The sequence below is a fragment of the Hemitrygon akajei genome, chromosome 30 (assembly GCF_048418815.1).
Source record: "Hemitrygon akajei chromosome 30, sHemAka1.3, whole genome shotgun sequence".
Taxonomy (NCBI): Eukaryota; Metazoa; Chordata; class Chondrichthyes; order Myliobatiformes; family Dasyatidae; genus Hemitrygon; species Hemitrygon akajei.
The window spans coordinates 11,143,093-11,169,027 of NC_133153.1; the positions used below are offsets into that span (position 1 = coordinate 11,143,093).

The window sequence follows — 25,935 nt, forward strand, 5'->3', positions numbered from 1 at the left end:
TAATTTTTTAAATTTGCAGTTTGTCTTCTTTTGCACGTTGATTGTTTGTCAGTCTTCGTTTACATATACAGAAGCTTATCATAAATTGTATTCTTTTTTTATCCTGCAAATGCCTGCAAGAAAATGAACCTCAAGGTCGTATATGGTAACATATACATAAATACTTTAATAATAACTCTACTTTGAAATTTCCCTGATGTTTATGTGGTGATGCACATTGAAACTTCACAGTTCCCAAATAATTTTGAAATCTTTTCAGTGGTTTTGTGTGCCTCAACTTTCCCCCAGCGTTGAGAGCCCAAAGTTAGAGGACACAGATACAAGATAAGTGGGGAGAGATTTAAAAGAGACCCGAGAGGAAACATCTTCACACAGTGGCTAGTGAAGTACCTGCATTAAGCTGCCAGAGGCAGTGATCAAGGTGGGTAAAACTGCAACTTTTAAGAGGCATGTGGAGGGGAGAGGCTTGGAGGGTTGTGGATCAAAAACAGTCAAAGCAAGGAGAATGCTGTGGTTGCCATGGACCTGTTTGGCCAAAGGACCTTTTTCCATGTTGTATGACGTTGGCATGTTCCAAGCTGCAGGTGTGTGTGCTCAGGGACACACTGAATCTTGTTGCAACCAACACAAAAGCCTGGTGGAGAAGGACTGTAGTCCCAGGCCCTGCTGCCAATGGACTCTGTTCGGTCCCGTGTAACAGCCTCTCAAACACTTGTTGGGCTACTGTTCGAAGAGGCCACAGGAGTTAAATCGAAGAGGGCATAGGTTGAGTGAAAGGGGAAAGTTTAAAAGAGATTTACAAAGCAAGTTGTTTTACACAACAGAGAGTGGTGACTGTCTGGAACAGAACGTCAGGGGAGGTGTTGGAACCAGATACGATGGTAACACAGATGAAGAATTTAGACAGACAAGTCAAATCAAATTGTCATATATACAAGTATGAAGAAGTACAGATACAATGAAATACTTGCAGCAGCGTTACACCCACATGAGATTCAGACAATAGAACACAGAACATAAGTTATACATACACACCACACACTAACAGGCAGGGAATGGAAAAATATTAGAGACCCTGTGCAGGTATGTAGGATTAGTTAAAATTAGCATCCTGGCCAGCACAGACACTGTGGGCCGAAGGGTCTGTTGCTATTCGGTACTGTTCTGTGATCTATGAGTGGTATTGGTGCTTTGTATATAGAATATATCAACATGACAGCGTTATGAATGTATAAACTGGAAGATCCACGAATGCGGAGCAAATCGGGTATTGCTGCGTACTTTCTGCACGTCGTTTATGTGAATAAAGTTTAGAAGTTTAGAATAGAGTTTAAAGTTAAGGCAGGGTGCCTTTAAGGTATTGCGAAGTGCACGCATCAGATTTGGAGCAATAGTTGTAGAGGGCGTGAACGTAAAACTTCTAAGCGATCCGCCAGTGTGCTGGGCAGGACATGTGCGCTGGAGGTTCTACCAGGTCGAAGCTCCTGAATTAAAGACTTGTGGCAGTGAAGTCTGATAGGTGAGCCGTGGTTTTGTTTCTGTTTTTCGCCCAGGACCGTGTCCTTACAGTCAGATGTCAGTTGCAGGCTGGGTTAATGTTTGGTACGGTGCGGGTAGGGTTGAGGGGTGAGGAAGCAAGGTGATACGTGGGGGTTCGGAGCTCCAGGTACAGTTCGGTCACTGGCCGAGTGTGGCGAGCGCTGGGCGTCAGGGTCAGTATCAGGAATTGCTGATCGCCGGTGGAGGGTTTACGATCGTCCCCTGATTTCTACACCGAAGGTGAAGTCGTTTCAAGGTGCCTTTAAATTCAGGGCGTGTGTCGGTTCTGGTCTTGCGATGTCGTAATGCTGGAGGTAGCTGGAACTTTTCTTCCCACCCCTAGTCCGCCGAGTTTGCGGCTTCTGCAGCCCAGGAATGTGGCGGCAACCCGCCGAACTGGTAACGAAGCTGGGAGCGCGGCGCCGCCCTTCGGCTCGCCGGGTTTCCGTGCTCTCGGGTCGGCCAGCTGTTCCGAGATTAGCCCAGACGGCAGCGGGACCGCGGGTTTGGCCGAATACACGCCGCCCTCCTGCCCCGATCCCGATCTGCAGCGTGGGTCACTTAACAATTGGCGATCCCGGGTCGCCCCCTCCTTTGTACTCCTGTTTATTGTTGGGACCTTCCTCAGCATTCGGGACGACCTTCTCCCCAGATCCTGCGGGTCTGGATCACCCTGTACAGTCCAAGGAGTCTCCGGAGTTTGCGAAGGTGACCCCGGGCAGAACACTTGGCCCTGGCTGTTTCCCTCACCTTTCGGTCTCTGCTTCCCATGCACGCTCTGAGAGGCCATTCTGCCCTTCGAGCCCAGGCTGCTAGTTGTTGGAAAACGTGGTTGATCTTTGTGACTTCATGGTCTCACAAACTCTTCAGATTGTTGACATAAGTCTAAAAAATGAGATTTTTAGTATTTCCATCATCTTCCCAGCCCCTCAGCTGTGTGGATAGAGAATTGCTTCTGGCCGTTGTCCTGGAATGGCCTTGTTCTGAGGAAATAGTGCACCAACATTTGAATCATTTACATGTTAATTTCCTCATCTTTTATATTTTCTATATTTGCATTTGGGAGAATAAAAAATGAATTCTGTTTTGATTTAACCCTTTAACCCCCGTATCATCCACTGTGTTTGGAAAGTGTTCCTCTAGTGGTCTGGTTTCAATGGCAGCTTGTATATGCCCCTAATCTGATACCAGCACACTCAAGTCTGCAGGTGTTAGAATTATGAAATTTTAAAGAAAGAAAATAGCAAAATGATTATTGTTTTAGATCAATGGTCTTTAATTTGGCTGAGCATTTTACAGACTTCTGGTTTGTGGCAGCTCCGTTATTTTGCTTGTGTTCAGGATTAAATTGTTGAAAATTATTTTGTTGAGGTATTTGGATATATTTGAGTTTAGGAGCCGAGAGGTAATGTTGCAGCTATATAGGACTCTGGTCAGACCCCACTTGGAGTACTGTGTTCAGTTCTGGTCACCTCACTACAGGAAACCATAGAAAGGATGCAGACAAGATTTACAAGGATGTTGCCTGGATTGGGGAGCATGCCTTATGAGAATAGGTTGAGTGAACTCAGCCTTTTTTTCCTTGGAGTGACAAAGGATGAGAGGTGACCTGATAGAGGTGTACAAGATGATGAGAGGCATTGATCGTCAGAGGTTTTTTCCCAGGCCTGAAATGGCTAGTACGAGAGGGCATAGGTTTAAGGTGCTTGGAAGGAGGTACAGAAGAGATTTCAGGGGTAAGTTTTTTACTCAGAGAGTGGTGAGTGCGTGGAATGGGCTGCCAGCGATGGTGGTGGAGGAGGATACGATAGGGTCTTTTAAGAGACTCTTGGACAGGTACATGGAGCTCAGAAAAATAGAGGGCTGTGGGTAACCCTAGGTAATTTCTAAGGTAAGGACATGTTCGGCACAGCTTTGTTGGCAGAAGGGCCTGTATTGTGCTGTAGGTTTTCTATGTTTCTATATCCTTTCGGAATGATGTCCTGCAGACCCAGTTCTGAAGGTGATGAGGCACTAGGGAGTATTTTTTATCTAGGGTGGACAGAATGATGTCATGAGTCCTGTATTTTCTTTTATTGAGTTGAATGAGACTTCTGGGCCTTATCCAACTTTATTTTCTGATATCAGTGTGTGATGACTAATGTGTGTCACGTGGAACTTTCCTGTGCCAGAACGTTCTTCACTGTATGAACGTCTGGTGCTGCCTGCTGTGCCAGTAATGGGTGATATGGGACATAGAACAGTAAAGACCCTTTGTCCCACAATGTTGTGCCATCCTTTTAACCTACTCCAGCTTCAGTCCACCCCCGAACAACTCACAAAATGTTGGAGGATCTCAGCAGGTCAACCAGCATCTATGGAAATGAATAAACAGTCAGTGTTTTGGGTCGAGAATCGGGTCCTTTAGGGCTGTAAGGGAAGGGGGGAGGTGCCAGATTTAAAAAGGTAGGGGTAGAGGAAGGAGGACAAGCCACACGGTGAGATGTGAAGACAGGTGGGTGGGAAAGGTAAAGGGCTGGAGATGAAGGATCCCCATCACCCAAAAACACATTCTCTTATTGCTACCAACAGAGAGGAGGTACAGGAGCCTCAAGGCAGACATTCAACAGGTTGATCTGTCGTCAGATTTCTGAAGTAACAATGAAGCAACCTATGAACACTATCTCAATATTTTTGCTCTCTTTCTGCCCTACTTATTTAATGTTTATATATTCGGTATGTTTCTTGAGCTAATTTAGTTCTTTATAACAGCTGCTGTAAAACAACAAATTTCACAACATAAGGAACGTCAGTGATAGGACACCTGATTCTGAGACTCTGACATATGAATATAGATGAAAGAAAAATGGAGAGCTCAGTGAGTGGAAAGGGTCAGATTGAACTCCAAGCTCTAGGGCAGAGGTTCCCAACCTTTTTATGCTATGGACCCTGACTGTTAAACAAAGGGTCTGTGAACCCCAGGTTGGGAACCCCTGGACTGCAGGAACTCAGCGGGCCAGGCAGCACCTATGTCTGAGGTAGCCATGGACAACTGCATGGGCCCCAGCTACACCCACTGTTTCACTGGTGATGCGGGACAGTCCGTGTTCCAAGCCTTTCCCAGTAATATTTCCCCGAATCTTTCTGTGCTACTTTGTTGACTGCATACTACCACACTGCTTTTAAATTCACACGGTCCATTTCTGCGGACAAGTTCTCCGCCATCATCATGCCGCCTTTGTCCTTGCATCAGTATGTTGGGCCCAAGATAGGTCTTCAGAGATATTGACACGTAGGAACTTGAAACTGCTCACCCTTTCCACTGCTGATCCCTCTGAGGACTGGTGTGTGTTGCCTCAACTTCCCCATCTTGAAGTCCACAATCAATTCCTTGGTCTTACTGATGTTGAGTGCAAGGTTGTTGTGACACCACTCAACCAACCAATCTGTCGCACCGTTGGTAGGCAAATTGCAGCGGGTCCATTTCCTTGGTAGGTAGGAGTTAATTCAGACCATGACCAACCTTTCAAATCACTTCAGCTATTAAGTGTTTTTATATATCTGCCTCTGCCACCTGCCTTGGCAGCCCGTTCCATGCATACAAACCTACTCCTAACGTTCCCCCCATACTTTCCTTTAGTCACTGTAAAATTGTGCCCTCTTGTATTAGCCATTTCTGCCCTGGGGAAAAAGGCGCTGGTTGTCACTATCAATGTTCCTTCTTATCTTGTACACCTCTGGCAAGTCACCTCTCCCCCTCCACCACTTCAATGAGAAAAACTCTGTGAACCAGGCAGCATCCTGGTAAATTTCCTCTTCACCCTCTCCAAAGCTTCCACGTCCTACAATGGGGTTACCAGAATGGAACACATTACTCCAAGTGTGATCTGACCAGAGTTTATAGAGCTGAACTCTACTTTGCGGCTCTGAAACACTGTCCCCTGACTAATGAAGGCCAAACCACCATACACTTTAACCAATCAATTTGCAACCTTGGGGGATTTATGGATATGGACACCGAGACCCCTCTGTTCCTCCACACTGCTAAGAATCCTGCCATTAACCCTGTACTCTGTCTTGAAGTTTGAACTTCCAAAGTGAAGCACTTCACATCTTTTTGGATTGGACTTCATCTGCCACTTCTCAGCCCAGGTTTACATCCTATCAGTGTCTTGTTGTAATGTACAGAAACCTTCTACGCTATCTACAACACCACCAACCTTGATGACATCTGCAAACTTGCTAACCCACCCTTCCATTTCCTCATTGACTGATTTCAGAGGACAGAATCATTTGGATGAGCTGTTAAACTGAGTCTGTGCTTGCTTTTGAAGGGCATGACACTATTTAAATAAGAGAAAGAGTGGTCTGACCAATATTTATCCTCCAAATGACTCCAGAAGAGGAAATTCATCTCGTTGTGGGATCTTGCTCTGTGCATATTGGCTACCACATTTTTCACATAGTGAGTCCGCTTCAAAAGTAGTCCAAAGATGGCTTGGAACTCGGGTAGTGATTTTATATTCACGTTAGGCCTTGTATTCCATTTGTCCTCTTCTTTCCGTTCTGAAGGGAACAGCTGTCTCCTGATAAAGCAGCATGGAATGAAATTGCTGAGCACAAAGATATGGGCACCAAAGGGGACTGGAACAGCCTGATCTTTAAGTTGTTTAATGAAGGTCGGGGAAAAGCAAGGCCAGGCTCCCATTTGTTTGGATAAAGGCAGCGGAATTTAATGATGTGCAAAAGAGAGAGATTCAACGTGGGTCATTCGATGCTCAAAGTGAATTGGCGGTCAGCGTCTGGGAGAACTGTGGTATTTTTCTATACTGATCCCTCACTGGTTTCATGGAGAACCTTAGAGCAAACCCATTCCGATTAAAGATTATGAAATGGCAGATTTGCATGTGCTAGACATGTGTTGGCTGGGGATTCAGTGTATAATGGACCCCTTCTGGTCCAAATCCCACTAACGAGAAGCTATCCATGACCAAGTTCCATTCATTGCTTGCCATTCCTTGGAATCTGAGTCACAACCTGTTACGTTCCAAGCCTTCTTTGTCATGTGAGGGTGTCTCAGAGCCACACCACACACCCTCTGTGACAACCTCACAGCCCTGTTTCCCAATTCAGGCACTTTGCCTTCCTCTTGTCTCCTTGACACCTTGTCCCCTCCCTTTTGCCATTGATGACACATGATTTGACATGCCTCACTCCCTGGAAGTCCTCAAATTCTTCCATTTTCACACCTTCAAGAATCTGTAGTGAAGTGTTGCTATTGGTAATTTTGCTACCACACCTACTTTTGATCTCCTTCTGCTAAGGTGATTGTAAATTGTCCTCCAAGCACGATGGAAAGTACTTGTGTGTTCAGTCACTAAGCCAAAGGTGTGTCGTGGTTTGGTCATCTGACTCACCCGTTTTTTTAATATTCCCACATACGTATTTGAAAGTGTGTTTACAAGAGGTTTTACAAATGGTACAAATCTTGAACAACACCCACAGCGTGTGGGAGGAACTCAGCATTCATGGAGCACAATAAAGTCTAACTTTTAGGCCTGATGCAAAATATCGGCAGTTTTTTCTGCTCCATGATGTTGTCTGACCTGCTGAATTCTTCCTGCCTGTTGTGTCTGATGAAATATGTGGCTCACCTTCATTCAGGGTCCCTAATGGCCGTTCCAGGTGAGGCAACACTTCACCTGTGAATCTGCTGAGGTCATCTGTTGTTTCCAGCACTACAGATGTGATCTTCTCGACATTGATGGGACTCGTAATAAATTGGGCGAACCGCTTCATCAAGCATCTCTGCTCCATTCATCTAAATCGAGACTTCCAGCTGGCCAAACATTTTAATTCAGTCCCATGGCATCCTCTTGTGCCACAATGAAGCCACCTTCAGAGTGGAGGAGCAGTACCTTGTATTCTGTCAGGATAGCCTCCAACCTGATGGCATGAATATCAATTTCTCCTTCCGGTAAAAAAAATCCCTCTCCCTCCTTTCTTCTATTGCCCCCTCTGGCTTCTTACCTGTTTTCATCTGCCTATCACTTCCTCCTGGTGCCCCTCCTCCTTTTCTTTCCCCCCTGGTCCACTCTCCTCCTCTATCACACCACTTGCTCTCCAGCCCTTTATATTTCCTGTCCACCTGGCTTCACCTTCACCTTCTAGCTATCTTCCCTCACCCCCTCTGGCATCTTCTCCCTTCCTTTTCAGTCTTGATAAGGGTCTCGGCCTGAAATATTGAACATTCATTCATTTCTATAGATGCCTGCTGAGATCCTTCAGCATTTTGTGTGTCTGTGTTGTTTTGGATTTCCAGCATCTACACAATTTCTCGTTTTCATGGTGCCCATTTGTTGACTGCGCCATTGTGCTGTCTACCTGTTATTTTGTGCAATTAGCACATTACTTGCATATGCCATGGTCACAAAGGTGTAAATCCAGTGCTGGCATCTAATTGTCCCAGAGTCACCAGCAGTGGTTTCTTTTTGCGTTGTTCATTCTCGTCTCCTCCAAGGGTCCATCCTAGTTCTCATCTGTACCCTGCCTCTTCAACATTATCATCCAAAAATTCAGTCTTAATTGGTGATTGCTTCAGTTAGCTAGACACAGAATATAATGGCAGGGAGATTGCGGTGCAATGTTGTATGCAGTTCAGGTTACCACAACGTCAGAAGAATAGTTTGACTGGAGAGGATGCACAGGAGATTGACTGGGATAAAGTGTTCCAGTTAAGAGACATAATTGTGCTTGTTTTCTTTGAGCTGAGAAGGTCAAAAGCTGACCTGATTGAGCTACATAAACATGATGAATAGTAAGAAACTTTGCCTATAGCCTTGGTGTCTAAACAGAGGGTATATGTTTAGAGGTATAGGAAAAGAGATTTAGAGAGCGTCTGAGGAAGAAACTTTTTTTTAACCTGGAGCTGGCTGGTATCTGGAATGAACTGTCCATGTTTCATGATGGTAGAGACTTCCCCCAGTAAGAAGCATCTGGATAAGTACATGAATCACCAAGACAAAAGAGGCTGTAGACCAAATAGTGGTAGAATAGGATTGGAGTCGTGGGAAAAGCATGGTTGTTGTGGGGCTAAGGAAGGGTCTGTTTCTGTTCCCTCCCTCTCTTTGGTCTGAGATGTAGTGGTGTTCGCAGGAACAAAACCGTCCCAACCATGTTGGGATCTGGTTAGAACAAACACAGCAGTTGGGAGGAGGTTGAAAGATGAGACGTGTTTGGGAACCCCAGGCACACCTGCAGGTTACGACTGGGTTTGTTGTGCAGCTGGTTTACAATTCAGGCAGTGCTTTAGTGAGGTGACTGAGGCTGTTCCCATTCATTTGTTGTCTCTTCGAGAGGTTATAGATCAGTGTTGCACTAACAACTTGAGCATAAAATCCATCAGGAATTATTGTGCTTGGTTGGGATCTTGCAGTGTTAGTTATTAAAGCATCTCAGAGCATCCTCTCCTTGTAAAATTGATATAGGCATCCTGTACTTGTGTCCCTAAATGTACATCTGTGCTTTGGAGAGAATCCATTGGTGGCTGATGTTCCTGCACTGAGATCAAAGATGAACTTTGTTGTGGAGGAGGGAGAATGGGAAGAATTCAGTATTTCTTTTGTTTCTCACTTGGTACACACTTGGGGAGGGATTTTATGCCATTACAGGTGCACATACATATCCTCCACCGTATAAATGATCCCTGTCCCTGCCCGGCACGGCGACTGCTCCAGGATCTCCCACGGGCCTTCCCATCTCCCAGGATCAGCACAGATCAGCAGTAGGTGTGCTGAATCTGACTTGAAGGAACCGTTCCTCTTCCTTGGCAGTACAGGAAGACAGATGGGTGTGGCACGTTGATGCATTATGTGGCTGTTCTATAAGATATTGGTGATGTTGCACTTGGGTCACTCTGCTCTTAAAGAAATTGTGGTTCCATTGGGAAGAGTACAGAAAAGATTCATGAGATGTTACTATGACAGGAGGGCCCAAGTTATAGGGAGAGTTTGGTATTTGTTCCTTGGAGCTAATGAGAATAAGGGGTGACCTCATAGAAGTGTTTAAAATTATGATGGGGTTAGATAAAGTGGATGGACCATAAAGTCTTCCACAAAACAAGAAGGCAAAGTCTTGGGGTGAGAGGGAAAAGATTTAAAAGTGACCTAAGAGGTAACTTTTTTTTACTCAGAGACTGTGAGCTGCAAAAAGAAGTGACTGAGGCAGATGTAATAGTATTATTTCAGAAACGCTTGGATAGGTTACATGAAGGGGCATGATTTATGTCAGTGGCAGTAAACCTGAGAAGCAGGTTTACTCTACTTACGCTCTTGTGACTGCCCTGTCCTTCAGTAAGATCATGGCTGCGTAAAGGGGTATGCGTTTATAGAGCTATGGGATGAATACAGGGAATTGGGACTAACAAGGCGGGTACAATGGTCAGTATGGACTTGTTGGGCCGAAGGGCCTGTGTTTGTGCTGTAGTGCTGCTGCATCAAATTCCAAGCGCTTGGACTCAATTCCAACCTCCAGTGCTGCCTGTGTAGAGTTTGCACGGTCTCCCTGTGACCACTCAAGGTTCCTTCGGGGGAGGGGGGGGGGCCATGATTTCTGTTTCTTCCCACATCCCTAAGACGAGTGGGTTGGCCACTGCAAGTTATCCTCAGGCTGTGGGTAGAATCCGGTGGGAATTGATGGGATTGTGGGTGGAATGGAAGGGCGTGGTTGTGAGTTGGTGGGGAGTCAGTAGATAAAGAGCTGGCTGCTGGGTGTGTGGCTTGACTTTCTGCCTTCACAAAGCACCATTCAACAAGTACAGCATGCTGTTGTGTTTAATTGTGGGGTGTGTCCTGTTATCAAATTTCCCACGTCAGGTTACTGAAAGCAAACCCTGAGCAACTCTAATAATCAGGTTGTGATCTTTACCCAGTGACGAATAAACCGGTGGAAGTCTAGTATCATATGCAAATAAAAATGTTTAGTGTAGTTCCTTTACATTCCAGAAGTGCTGCATAATCAGTGCTAGTCACTGACGTCTCTGGAATGACAAAGGGTTTCGGTCAAAGACCCCTTTTTCAGAAGGGCTCAGACGCTGCCTTACAAGTGGAACATTTCTGGTGTTGAACAACGAGCACAAGGTGCAGAGACCCTGTAACAAGTGAAAGCTCAGGTGACTGAACTGAAAATTTTAAAAAAACTGAAGGTGCTGGAAATCTGAAACAAAATGGAAACTGCAGGAACAGACACAAGAGGTTCGACAGATGCTGGAGTTCTTGAGCTACACACACACAATGCTGGAGGAACTCAGCAGAATCAGGAGGCGTCTATGGAAGAGGATAAACAGTCAATGTTTCAGATAGCAATAAGAAGAGACGATATAAGCATAAGCTAGCCATTAATATAAAAGAGGATGCTAAAATTTTTCTCATTCACGTATCCCCCTCTTTTTGAAAGTTCGCTTTACGCCTCTTCACTTTTACTAAAGACCTACATTAGTACTGGTTTTCGCTAACCAAAAGAAATCCGAAGAGGTTTTTTGCTTTTACGAAAAAAGGCGAAAAGCAAAAATAGCGTTCAGTGTTTTGCAGCGAGCCGTTATAGAGGCAGCGCGCGCCCCGAGCAGCGAGAGTGGTGCCGCCAAGCGCCTTCCCCAGGAACTACACCCAGCATCTCAGCATCAAGCCGCCATAGCTTTGAACTGTGTCTGTGAGCATCTGTGCTTTATCTTGATTTATTTTGTACATCTATTAGCAAGATGTGTCCTAAGGTATCGGAAAAGCCTAAGAGAGCTGATAAGGTGTAAAACTGGACGTAATTAAGCATTTCGATCGTGGTGAATGAAATAAAGACATTGTGCGTGCGTTGAACTTGCCTGCATCCACCATTTGTGCTATTTACACGCAGAGAGAAAGAATCTTGAAAGCTGCCGATGCTACTATTGGTTCTGCTAGTAGCAAAGTGGTTCCTGCTTTTACTATATGTTAGTGTTATTTTAGGTTTTATGTGTTATTTGGTATGATTTGGTAGATTATTTTCTGGGTCTGGGAACACTCGAAAAATTTTCCCGTATAAATTAATGGTAATTGCTTCTTTGCTTTACGCCATTTTGGCTTACGAAAGGTTTCATAGGAACACTCTACTTTCGGATAGCGGGGGAAAACCTGGATATATGAAGAGTAAAAGAGCAAAAAGGACATTGGACTGTTGGAGCAAAGAAATAGCAGATGCCGCTATTTGAGAGAGTTGGGACAGAAGTGAGTGTAGTTGCTATTACTAAGGAGATCGTGCTTGGGAAGGTGAAAGGCCTGAAGGTGGATACGTCAGCTGGACACGGTGGACTATGCCCCAGAGTTCCGAAACAGATAGCTGAAGAGATTGTAAGGCATGAGTAGTGATCTAGATCCTTAATGGTTCTGGATGACAGAAAAGTTGCAAATGTAACTGGCCTCTTTATGAAGGGAAGGAGACAAACAATGTGAAATTATAAGCCAATCAGCCAGATTATGTTGGTTTGCAAGATGTTAGAGTCGATTATTAAGGATGAGGTTTTGGGGTGCTTGGGCACCCTATAAAATAGGCAGAAATCAGTATGATTTCCTTAAAGGGAAATTCTACCTGACACATCTGTTGAAATCCTTTGAGGAAATTAAAAGGCATGATAGACAAAGGAGAGTCAGTGGATGTTGTTTACTTTGATTTTCAGAAGGTCTTGGACAAGGTGCCACACATGGGGATGCTAGACAAGATGAGAGCGCATGGTATTACAGAAAAGGTACCCACGTGGTCTGATCATCATGTCTGATCCTGGACCCCATTCAACTCCATACACCTGCCCTCTCACTATATCCCAATCAGGAGCCTGTCAACTTCAGCTTTGGTTGATGTTTGGGCTGTTCTGCAGAATCCAATGTTGGGTCTGTTACTTTAAAAATCATATGTTAATGATCTAGATGTGTTACGAACCCTGTAATTGGGTGTCTTACCAGCAAAGATAGGAGTAGCCATTGAAGTCTGATGATACTATTTTAAACAGTATTTATTAGTAAAAATACACAAAAATAATATCAATGCAAATATACAGATAATATACGTCATCAATACTAAACCTAAAAGTGCGGGTATAATAATAATCAATAAGAAATAATCTCTATCGTTGTCTAGGGGATAATGAATTGTCCGATGGAAATATAAAGTTCGTTTCAGTTCACACAGGCTGCGGTGTTTGTTTGTCGCTGTGTTGCAATTTGTTGGAGAGAGAGAGAGATAGAAGAATGGGAACAGTTACCGCTATTGTTTTTTCCGACCTTCCTTTATGATTTCGATCCGTCAGTGTCTCGTTGTTGTGGCCGTTCAAGTATGACCTCTCCTTTAGCTAAATCGTTCTTCCGTGATGAGCCCGCCACCCAGGCAAGGGAGGACACACACGAGCTCTCACTGGCTTTTGCTGTAAAACGCTGTCACTGGATTTCTAGCGTTTCTCCTAGTGCGTGTGAGGGGTGTTCCCCAGACCCGTCTTTTATCCTCACTCACGGGGTCTCAGATGTCAATCAGGTTGGGATGATGCAATCCCTCAACCAGACCACTCTGGCTGCCCCCTCAGGGGTTTCAATGAATAGTACAGTACTCAATACACAATTCCTTCTCCAAGAGCCAATAGCAGTAATCAGTGGTTCCGTTCCGCTTTTGTTAGAAGGAGACATTCCACTTTTGTGTATTCCTGCGTTGTCAATAACAACTGCCTTTTCTGTTATCCTGCGTCTCTCTGTCTCATTACTGACATGCTGTGTATCTCTCTCATTTCCTGGGTCTCAGACCCGAAATAATAGCGATCTTGCGATTCTGAAAAAGGCGGGGGTGGGCATTGGCGATTCTCGACCCTTCTGTCCATCAGATTTGCTCCTCATTCATAACAGATGACAGAATTGATGTTTTTGAGGCCAAGTTTTGGATAATATAAGGATAAGTGGAGGGGCAGGTGGTATTGAGGAATCTGCAAACTGTCTTGGATAGATTAGGACAATGGCCAAGGAAGAGGCAGATGGAATACAATAATAGTTCAGTGGTTCTATTTAATATCAGAGAAATATACGCGATATACGTCCTGATAGTCTTGTTCTTTACAGACATCCGCGAAAACAAGAGTGCCCCAAAGAATGAATGACATTTAAAACGTCAGAACCCCAAAGACCCCCTACTCCCCCTCTGCTCTGCACAAACAGCAGCAAAGCAATGAGCATCCCCCTTCCCACCTCACTTTAGCAAAACATCAGCACCCACTACCCACCAAGCAAGCAATGGCAAAGCCCCCAAGAAAGCCCATGATCTGTAGTACAACAAAAAGTAATCACTCACCTGAAAATTTGACATACTGCAGGCTCTCTCTCCCTAGTAAAGGGGCAGAGAGGTGTTCCCTTTCACAATGAGAGGGGTGACACAACAAAACTAACTGATTTGCAAAGATAAAGTATGTCGAGTCACTTTTTTCCCCCCTAGGTTTTTCGACTCGAAAATGGGCAACAAACTCTCTCCCACCAACAAGGGAAAGAGAGAGAGTGAGATTTGCCAAGTACAGAGCCTCTGAGAGCTGATCTGCTGCTCCCAGGGTTCTGTTGTCTCCTGCGACACGTGAGTTGGTGGCACTGGCGTTGAGTTGGCCCGTCCACTCAGAACTCCAAAGGCACGCTAATCTTCTAGGCCGTGTCTTTGGGAATTCAAAAAGCAACCAGTTGTGAGCGGGTCCCACCACCACAAAGAACTGATGTTTGAATGTAGCTCCAGACCAGGGTCTACGACAGAACCCCATCCACCCTGAAAAGGAAAAAGAAAGACATCAAAGGTAGAGATTCAGCTGTTTCCACATATGAGCTCGAAGGAGTCGCTGTTAAGTGCTGTTGTAGCTCTGCCGTTCAGTGTAGGCAAGTGTATGGTCGTGCACTTTGGTAGAGGAAATAAAGCACAAGAAACATGCTCTCCTCATCCACCTTATCTAGTCTTTTCAGCATTCTGTAGGTCTCAATGAAATCCTCACACATTCTTCTAAATTCCAGTGAGTACGGGCTCAAAGCTGCTAAATGCTCCTCGTATGTTAACCCCTTCGTTCCCTGAGTCTTCCTCCTGAACCACCTCTGGGCTCTTTCCAATGACAATACTGTACATCCTTTTTGAGATAAGGGGGCACAAAACTGATGACAGTACTTCAAGTGCAGCCTGACTAGTGTCTTATAAAGCTCCAGCATTATTTCCTTGTTTTTATATTGTACTCCCCTTAAAATAAATGCCAAAATTGCATTTGCCGTCTTTACCACAGACTCAACCTGTGACTTAAACTTCTGGAAGTCTTGCATGAGAGCTCCTAAGTCCCTCTGTGCCTCTGATGTTTGAATTTTCTCCCCAATTAGATAATAGTCTGCACTATTGTTGCTTTTATCAAAATGCAATATCATACATTTCCCAGCACTGTATTCCATCGGCCACTTTTTTGTCCATTCTTCCAACTTGTGTAAGTCCTGCTGCAATCGCATTACTTGCTCAGCCCTACCTACCCTTCCTCCTACCTTTTTATCATCTGCAAACTTTGCCACAATGCTGTCAATTCCATTATCAATATCATTGACAAACAATGTGAAAAGCAGCGGTCCCATTACTGACCCCTGAGGAACACCACTAGTCACTGGCAACCAACCAGAAAAGGCTCCTTTCATTTCCACTCGCTGCTTCCTGCCTGTCAGCCATTCCTCTATCCATGCCAGTATATTTTCTGTAACACCGCAGGATTTTATCTTGTTCATCAGGTGCTCATGTGGGGCACCTTATCAAATCCCTTCTGAAAATCTAAGTAAATGACATCTTCTCATTTGTCCATCCTGCTTGTTATTTCCTTGAAGAATTCCAACAGATTTGTCAGGCAAGATCTCCCTTTACAGAAACCATGTGGAGTTTGACTTATTTTATCATTAGTCTCCAAGTATCCTGAAACCTTGTCCTTAATAATGGACTCCATCACTTTCCCAACCACTGAAGTTAGGCTATCTGGCTTCTAATTTCCTCTCTCTTGTTTTCCACCCTTAAAGTGTGGAGTGACATTTGCAATCTTCCAGTCTTCCGTGACCATGCTAGAATGAAGTGATTCTTGAAAAATCATGACCAGTGCATCCGTTATCTCTTCAGCAACCTCTCTGAGGCTTCTGGAACATAGCCCATCTGGTCCAAGTGACTTAACCACCTTAAGACCTTTGAGTTTGTTTAGCACTTTTTCCTTTGTAATAGCAATGGCACTCACTGCTGCTCCCTGACACTCATGGACCTCTGGCATACTGCTCGTGTCTTCCACTGTAAAGACTGAAGCAAGCTACTCATTAAGTTCATCTACCATTTCTTTGTCCCCCATTACTACCTCACCAGCATCATTTTCCAGTGGTCTAATATCAACTGTCACCTCCCTTTTACTCTTTATATAACTGAAAAAAACTTATGGTATCCTGCTTTATATTATTGCTAGTTTGCCTTCATATTTAATCTTTTCCCTTCTTATAGCTTTTTTAGTTGCCTTTTATTGGATTTTAAAAAACTTCCTAATCATCCAATTTCCCACTCATTTTTGCTACCTTGAATGCCCCTTCCTTGGCTTTATGCTGTCCTTAACTAGCCACAGTTCCCTAGCCCAGCCATTTGAGAACAACTACTTCTGTGGAACTATTCCCGAAACTGTTCTGCTGTCATCCCTGCCAGTATCTTCCTCCAATCCACCTGGGCAAGCTCCTCTCTCATGCCCCTGTAATTCCCTTTATTCCATTGCGATACTGATACTGGTAACTTGTGCTTCTCCCTCTCAATTTGCAGTATGAATTCAATCATGTTATGATCACTGCCTCCTAAGGGTTCCTTTATATTGAGCTAACTAATAAAATCTGGGTTATTACTCAACACCCAATCTAAGATAACCTTTTCCCGAGTAGGCTTGAGCACAAGCTGCTCTAAAAAGCCATCTCATAGGCATTTAGCAAATTTCCTCTCGTGATCAGGCACCAGCCAGATTTTCCCAATCCCCTTGCATATTGAAGTACCCCATTACAATTGTGATATTACCCTTATTACATGCCTTTTCCAGTCCCCTTTGCAATTTCAGCCACGCATATTGGCTACTATGTGGAGGCCTAAACATGATTCCCATAATGGTTTTTTTTACCCTTGCTGTTTCTTAACTCCACTCACAAAGATTTGACATTCTGTGACCCAATGTCACTTCTTTCTAAAGATGTAATTCCATCTCTTACCAACAGAACCACACCACCGCCTATGCCTTCCTGCCTGTCCTTTTGATACAAGGTACATCCTGACCTTCTTGCGGCCACGACTCAGTGACGCCCACAACGTCATACCGACCAATCTCTAATTGTACCACGAGTTCATCCACCCTATTCTGAATGCTACATGCATTTAAACACAGCACCTTCAGTCCTGCATTCTTTGCCCTTGTGAATTTTGCCTTTGTGGTGCAACTTTGTTCTGCATTTGTACCCAATCCTTGTCCTTCCTTACATTCATATTTCATATTACGTCATCTACTTGTAAGCCTGCTGGCTGATCCTCAGCTCGATCATACTGATTCCCACCCCCCTGCCATATTAGTTTAAACCACTCCTTGACCTGATTTCCTCCAGCATTCTGTTTGTGTTGCTCTGGATTTCCAGCAACTGTAGATTCTCTTGTGTTTATAGTAAGGAAGGCAAATGTAATATTATCAGAGGACTAGAATATAAAAACAAGGATATAATCCTGAGACTTTTATAAGGCATTGGTCAGACCGCATTTGGAGTATCGTGAGCAGCTTTGGTCCCGTATCTAAGAAAAGATGTGCTGCCATTGGAGAAGGTACAGAGGTTTATGAGAATTATCCCAGAAATGAAAGGGTTAACATGTGTATGAGTTGCGTTTGATGGTTGTGGGACTCTACTCACTGGATGCTCAGAAGAATGAAGGGGGATCTCGTTAAAATCTACTGAATATTGACTAGACGTGGGGAGGATGTTTCCAATGGTGGGAGAATCTGGAACGAGAGAGCCCAGACTCAGAATAGAAGGGAGATGAAGAATTTCTTGAGCCAGAGGGTGGTGAATCTATGGAATTCATTGCTACAGGTGACTGTGAAGACTAAGCTTTTGGGTATATTTAAAGCAGAGAATAATGTGTACTTGATTAGTAATGGTGTCAAAGGTGACGGGTAGATGGCAGGAGAATGGGGTTGAGAGGGAAAAGAATGGCAGAGAAGCTCACACCAAGTGGCCTATAATTCTGCTTCTCTGTCTCATGGTCTTCACACTAAATAAAAGAACCTAGGGGTCGTTGATTGGAATGTGGGCTAGTAGAATGGGATTAGTGTAAATTGGTGCTTGTTGGTGTGGTCCAAAAGGCCTATTTCCAAGCTGTATGACTGAGTTCAGCACTTCATTGGCGGCCTGGGAATGTCACAGCTAGCATAATGCTTTACAGCGCCAGTCTTGCTGCTCTTTGTAAGGAGTTTGTACCTTCTCCCGGTAGCCGCACGGGTTTCCTCCCGGTGCTGCGGTTTCCTCCCACGTTCCAAAGACACATGGGTTCGTAAGGGATTGGTAAGTTGGGTGCATGCTAGGCTGGTGACACTGTGTACCCCCAGCACATCCTCAGACTGTAGGACATCCAAAAAAACACATTTCACTATGTTTCGATGTACATATTACAAATAAAGCTGATTTTCTATCTTTGACGTAATCAGATATTCAGATTTTTTTAATAGCACATGAACAGGCCCTTCAGCCCACAATGTTGTGCTGAACCAATTAAACTAGTAATCAAATGGCCAACTAAACTAATCCCTAATACTTACACAAAGTCCATATCCTTCTATTTTCATCACATTTGTGTGCTAATCTGAACATCCCTTAAAAGTTTCTAATGTATCTGCCTTGACCACCACCCCAGGCAGCACGTTCTAGGCATTCACTACTCTCTGTTTAAAAAAAAAACAACAAACTAACAAACTTGCCCCTCATATTTCCTTTCAAATTACCCCTCTCACCTTAGTGCATGCCCTCTGGTATTGGACATTTCAATCCTGGGAAGAGGTACTGTCTATCTATCCCTCTCATAATATAAACTTCTGTCAGATCTCTGCTCGGCCTCTGCTGTCTCTGAGAAAACAACCCAAGTCTGTCAACCTCTCATTATTGCACATGACCTCTAGTCCAGGCAGCATCCCGGTCAGCCTCTTCCGCACCTTCTCTAAAACCTTGTCGTCCTTCCTATAATGGGCAACTAGAACTACATGTAATGCTCTAGATGTGGCCTAACTAGAGTTTTGTAAAGCTGCAACATAACTTTTTAACTAAATGCCTCAACTAATAAATGCCATATGCATTCTTAACCACCCTATCAACCTGTGTATCCAATTTCAGGGAGCTATGAACTTGGAACCCCAAGATCCCTTTGCTCATCAAAGGGTCTTGCCTTTTAACAGTGTACTGTCTCCTTACGTTTGACCTACCAAGGTGCAATGCTTGACATTTATCTGGATTAAACTCCATCTGTCATTTCGATGCTATCCATAACCCAACAATCTTCGTATGGTATGCAAACTTGCTAATTCACCCATCTACATTTTCATCCAGATTATTTATATGCATCGCAAACAGCAGAGGTCCTGGTATGGATCCCTGTGAAACACCACTAATAATAGACCTCCAGCTAGAATAAGTCTCTTCGATCACCACCCTCTATCTCCTATGGGAAAGCTAGTTGTGAATCAAAATGGCGAATTCACCATGGATCCCATAAATCCATCTTATGGATGAGGGACCTTGTCAAATGCCACATAGACAACATCCACAGCTCTACCTTCATCAATCACCCTCATTCCTTGTCAAAAAACTCAATCAAGTTAGTAAGATGCCACTTTCCCTGGCCAAAGCCTTGTGGCTCTCCCTAATTAAGCCATGGTTTTTTAAATGCTCATAAATACCATCCCAAAGAATACCCTCCAGTAACTTCCTTACCACTGATGTGAGACTCACATATAGTTTCCAGGGTTATTCTTAGTTCATTTCTTGAATAATGGGACAAGATTAGCTTCTGGCCAATCCAGTTGGACCTTGTCTGTGGCTAGAGAGGACATGAAGATATTGGTCAGTTCTCTAGCCGTCTCTTGCCTCTCTCAATAACCTGGGGTAAATCCCATCAGGCTCTGGGGACTTACCAACTTCCATGCTCTTTAATTAAGCCATGGTTTTCTAAATGGCTCTCGCTCTCGCTCTCCCCCACTCTCTCTCTCTCCCCTCTCTCTCTCCCCCTCTCTCTCCCCCCCTCTCTCTCTCCCCCCCTCTCTCTCTCCCCCCCTCTCTCTCTCCCCCCCCTCTCTCTCTCCCCCCCTCTCTCTCTCCCCCCCTCTCTCTCTCCCCCCCTCTCTCTCTCTCCCCCTCTCTCTCTCCCACCCCTCTCTCTCTCTCCCACCCCTCTCTCTCTCTCCCACCCCTCTCTCTCTCTCCCACCCCTCTCTCTCTCTCCCACCCCTCTCTCTCTCTCCCACCCCTCTCTCTCTCTCCCACCCCTCTCTCTCTCTCCCACCCCTCTCTCTCTCTTCCCCCCCTCTCTCTTTTGATCTATGGATAGAAAGGTGCCTTTTTGAACGTCCCATTTGCCTGCATTTGGCCCATATCCCTGTAAACCTTTCCTATCCATGGACTGTCTAAATCCCTTAAACATGGTAATAGTACTCTTCTTGACCACTTCCTCTGGCAGCTCATTCTAAATACTCAGCACCCTGTGAAGGGGGAGAAAACTGGTCCTGGAGACCCCTTTAAATCCATCTCCCCTCAATTTAAACGTATGCATCATACTTTTAGACTCTACTTCCCCGGGGGAAAAGACTGATCGTCCACCTTCGTAAACCTTTATCTGGTCACCCCTCAGCCTCCTTATCCCCAGGGAAAACAGTTCCAGCCTCCTCTCAAGCCCTCCAGACCTGGCAACGTCCACGTGATCCTTTTCTGTATCCTCTAGCTTGATCACCTCCTTCCTGTAGCCTGGCAATTAGAACGCTACAGAATGTTCCAGGAGCTGTTTCACTAATACTTTGCGCTGCTGTAACTTGTTTTGTCCAATGAAGGCAAGTAAGCCATGACCCTTTTTCAGCACCTTGCCTACACGTGCCACCACTTTCAGGGAATTCTGTGCATCTAGATTTGCCTTACAGCACTCCTAGGGCCTTGTAATTGCCTGTGTCCTGTCCTTGCTTTATCCAAAATGCATAATTTCATGTTGTCTGCGTTGAATTCCGTCTGCCATTCCATTGTCTCCTTTCCCAACTTATTTAATTATCTATCGAGATACAGCGAGGAATAGGCCCTTCCTGCTCTTTGTACCACACTGCCCACCAACTCCCGATTTTAACCCTAGCCTAATCATGGGACAGTTTATAACGACCAATTAACCTACCAACTGGTATACCTTTGGGCTTTTGGGAGGAATGCAGTGCTCCCAGGAGCTGGAGGTCACGGGGAGAACGTACAAACTCCTTGCAGGCAGTAGCGGGAAATGAACCGGGATCACCTGTACTGTCAAGTGTTGTTGTGTAATTAATATTTCAATAATATTTGAGTAATCTTATATATTATAGTCTGATTGACATTTAAGAGGTGCTCTTAAAGATACGTGGAGGGGTGGGGGTTGGAGTGACTTGGGCTGAACACAGCCAACTGGGACTAGCTTTGGCTTGGATCATTTGGGCCAAAGGGCCTGCTTCCATCCTCTATTACTGTATAACTGTTAATTGTTGCTTTGTTGCCAGCAGGATGTTGCAGACTCTGAGTGACTGGTTTTGGTGGGATGACCTGTGGCTTCCCCGAAATCTGACCTGGGATGATCTCCAGGATAGAGATGGCTTTGTTTATGCGAAGGTCTCTCACTTGTACGTCACCGTCCTCTATGCTCTTCTACTTATGGTGGTTCGGCACTTCTTTGAAAGGTAACGTCATTTCTTGTCTAATGTTGTAGAGTTTGTGTGACAAGAATATCGTGAGACAAAGGGAAGTGTAATGTGGAAACGTTTGAGACTTCAGATGCTGGAATCTGCAGCAAGGAACAATCTGCTAGAAGAAGCTAGTGGCTCGAGGCAGCATCTGTAGGCGTAGAGTGAGGATGGAATTATTAATGTTCCAGACAGAACTTTCTGATGAAAGGTTTCAAGCCAAAATGTCAACAATTCTTCCTTCCCCCGCCACGCAGATGCCACTTGATCCACTGAGTTCCTGTTGCTGGAAATGATAGATCACTGGACAGAAGCAGTCACTACTGGGGTGGTCGAAGGCAGCGGTGAACTGTGTGGCAGGGGTGAGGAGACCCCTTGATTAGCAAATTTTAATTAATCTGCCCTTTGTTCAGTTTCTTTTTTAAAGCCAAATTATAAGTGTGTAAGCAACATGTAAGAAGGCAACAGTTAACTCCTGCAAACACAGGAAGCTCGTTAAATGAGCTGTAAAAAGGAAAATTTATGAGAACCTTGGATTGTCTTCAGGGAGGAGTTTCCATACTGCCGGCCAGTCTTGCCGCTGTTCACAAAATGAAGGTTGGGTTGGAAAAAGTGGGGACGCAAGTGAGCAAAGGGCAGTAAGGGAGGGAGCAGAGTAGTTTGGTCACACTTGAGAAGGAGAAATACAGTGAATTCTGGTTAATTGGGGCACATCAGGACCTGTCCATTTCGGCCCATTTAAGTAGCTGCCCGAATTAGCCATAGTTTCTTGGAAATAATTTAAAAGGTATAAAGAGAAAAGTACAGTTTAACTGAGTAGCAAATTATGTATTTATTTATGTGAAAAACAGAACAAATTAGAACACCATCAATAATACTACAATGCTATAAAACTGTGTATTAGTTCCTAACAGTTACTGAGGGAGGAATTCATCCAGTGTATGCTACATTGTTCTTTTAACTGCAAATGAGCAAAATCAGTGTGGACACATTGTGCAGAAAATGGACTGGCTTCATACAATGCTGTCGACAATTGCTTCTTCCAAGTCGTCATTTTCACTGTAATCTTCAAATTCTTTGTAGTTCCTAACCGTTTCTGGCACCTACAAGACTGAATACTTGAAACTGCAGCGAGCAAAGCAGTTCTGAATTGTCTTACTGCTTGCTTCTTGCCAACTATCAGTGATAAGATATCACTGCCCATCAGCCCGAGAACATATGGACAAGGGAAGCACAGGAGTGCTTACAGGACTGCTTTGAATCGGTGGACTGGACTGTATTCAGGGAGTCTGAATGAGTGGCACACAGCCACTGACTTCATTAAAACCCGTCTGGGTGTGTGTATGCGCCTACGAGAACTTACTGTATATACCTAAATCAAAAGCCATGGTTGAGCCATGAAGTTCGTAGTCTGCTGGCATTCAAGTCTGGTGACCAAGGTCCGCACAAGAAAACCAGGTACAACTTGCAGAGGGCTATCTCAAGAGCAAGACAACAATTCTGAACGAGGTTGGAGGTGCGTCAGCTCTGGCAGGGTTTGCAAGCCATTACTTCCTACAAAGCAAAACCTAACATCGTGAATGGCAGTGATGCTTCACTCCCAGATGAGCTCAGTGCCTTTTGCGCACACTTTGAAAGGGAGAATCAGACTATAGCCATGAGAATCCCTGCAGCACCTGGTTACCCTGCGATCTCGGTTTTTCCAGAGGGTGAACACTTGCAAAGTGACATGCCCTAATGGAACACCTGGTAGGGCTCTGAAAACCTGTGCCAGCCAACTTTCAGTCTCTCATTGCTGCAGTCAGAAGTTCCCACCTGCTTCTAAAGGGCAGCAATTATATCAGTGCCCAAGAGTAGGGTGAGTTGCTTTAATGACAATTGTCCAGTAGCATTCACATGTACGATGACAAAGTGCTTTGAGAGGTAGGTGCAAACACGAGGAAATCTGCAGATGCTGGAAATTAAAACACACACACATTTTGTGTGTGTTGAGAGGTAGGTCATGGCTAGAATTAACTCCTGTCTCAGCAAGGACCAGGACCCACTGCAATTTGTCTATCACCACAATAGGTCTGTGGCCAGGACAATACAAATATCTATGTCAGGATGCATCTTATTGACTACAGCTCAGTATTTAACACCATCATTCCTGCAGTTCTGATTGATAAAGCTACAGACCTGGTCCCCTGTACCTCCCTCTGCAACTGGATCCTTGACTTTGTAACTGGAAGACTACAGACTGTGCGGATTGGAAATAACATCTCCACCTCTCCGACCGTCAACACTGGTGCACCTCGGGGGTGTGTGCTTAGCCCACTGCTCGACCCTCTACACCCATGACTGTGTGGCTGGGCACAGCTCAAATGGCATCTATAAATTTGCTGGCAGTACAACCATTGTTGGCAGAATTTCAGACTGAGATGAGAGAGCATACAGAAGTGAGGTGTATCAGCTAGTGGAGTGGTGTCGCAGCAACAACCTTGCGATCAACGTCAATAAGATGAAAAAGCTGACTGTGGTCTTTAGGAAGGGTAAGATGAAGGAACACACACCAATCCTCATAGAGGGATCAAAAGTAGAAAGAGTGAGCAATTTCAATCTTCTGTGTGTTAATATCTCTGTGGACCTAACCTGGTCCCAACGTATCGATGCAACTACAAAGAAGGCACAACAGTGGCTATATTTCATTAGGAGTTTGGGAAGATTTGGTACATCACCGAAGATGTTCGCAAATTTCTAACTGTGGAGAAGATTCTAACTGGTTGCATCACCGTCTGGTATGGGGTTGGGGAGGGGGGTGGTCCAGCACAGAAAAATGAAACCAAGCTGCAGAGAGTTGTAAAGTTGGTCAGTTCCATCATGGGCACTAGCCTCCATAGCATCCAGGACATTTTCAAAGAACAATGCCTCAAAAAGATGGCATCCATCATTAAGGACACCCATCACCCAAGTCATGCCTTGTTCTCATTGCTGCCATCAGGAAGGAGGCATGGAAGCCTGAAGGGACACATTTAATGATTTGGGAACAGCTTCTTCCCCTCTGCCATCCAGTTTCTGAATGGACATTGAACCCATGAACACTACCTCACAACAAATTTCGCAACATATGCTGGTGATATTACACCTGTTTTTGATTCTGCCCTTTGACCACAAGCACGTGCAATTGACGCAATTTGAAAACTGTTTGCCCTAAGCACAGTATAATGTCTAATGACCACACAAGTTACACGTGTCTGATGCCAGTCAGAACCTGTATGGCAGCAGTCTACTGCCCCAATTAAACAACACAGTGTCCCAAATAAACAATGGGAATCCCAGCTATTTTCTAGATTAGTTTTTGTTCTTTAAGTTGTCCTAAATAAGAGACTGTCCCAATTAACCGATGGCCTAATTAACCAACATCTACTGTACTTTCAAAAATGCAAGATGTTGAAGAGGAAAAGAAAGTTCTGATGAACTATTTCTCCTGGAAATAAGAATGAATCATCAGACCAGATGAGGAGACAGTTACACTAAGAGGATGACAAATAAGCCGAAACACTGCTAGTTCTGCATTTCATTCCAGACCTCGTGAAATACTGTTCACTCCCAGAACGCAGGCTTTATTTTTAATAGGAAGTTTTTTATCTTTGATTTCTCAATCCCAAAGAGATGTGAAGGTCAGATAGTTGGGGTGTTTAAAGAGGCAGTAGATAAATATTGGAAAGACCGAGGAATTGAGGACTCTGGAAAAGAAGAAATGAGATGTGGGGCATATTGGCCATGGTCTTATTGACTAGTGAGCCAGGCTTGAGGGCCAGAGTGGTCAACTCATTTTCCTATTGTGTTATTATCGGTAGATTTCACTACAATATCACTTGTATTTCAGTTCCAATTTAGTAATATTGAAGAGTTCTTCAAAACGGTACCATTGTAATATCCACACAGTACTATGGCAGTAAAACAAATTTTTTCACTTGAGCCCACAAACTAGGTCGTGCACTTTGGACTACTAGCATCTTTCCTTCTCTCTGACCCAAACTGCACATAAAACCTAGAACTACAACCCATATGACCTCTGCCATTCTAATTGAAGTTCCATTGTCAAACGAGAACATTCAGCCTGGTTCCAGGGAGTTTTGTCACTTTACATCTTCCCTTCTCATTGGACTCCACAGGGACTGATGTTGCTTCAGTGTACACTGTCGCTCCATCTCCCTGCCCCCACCTCAGGTAAATCTGTGATCAGTCTGCTGACACAAAGTTTGTTTATCTTTAGAAGAGGTCACTGGTGCTAACTGGTCAGAGGTGACTGCAAGTTACCAGGCACTACTCTTCAAAACAAATCCAACAACAGAGTGAGTGAGTGAGTGAGTGAGTGAGTGAGTGAGTGAGTGAGTGAGTGAGTGAGTGAGTGAGTGAGTGAGTGAGTGAGTGTGTGT

At 44.5% G+C, this 25,935-nt stretch overlaps 1 protein-coding gene across 1 annotated transcript in view; it reads left to right on the forward strand.

Annotated features, from left to right (window-relative positions):
* The first annotated feature begins 1,405 nt into the window (after nt 1-1,405).
* cers3a (ceramide synthase 3a) overlaps nt 1,406-25,935 on the forward strand; it is a 69,017-nt gene continuing 44,487 nt past the window's right edge. Inside the window, exons 1-2 of the mRNA XM_073032986.1 lie at nt 1,406-1,519; nt 21,338-21,511. Coding sequence (XP_072889087.1) covers nt 21,339-21,511 — 173 coding nt within the window. The 5' untranslated portion in view covers nt 1,406-1,519; nt 21,338. The remainder of the gene's footprint in view (nt 1,520-21,337; nt 21,512-25,935) is intronic.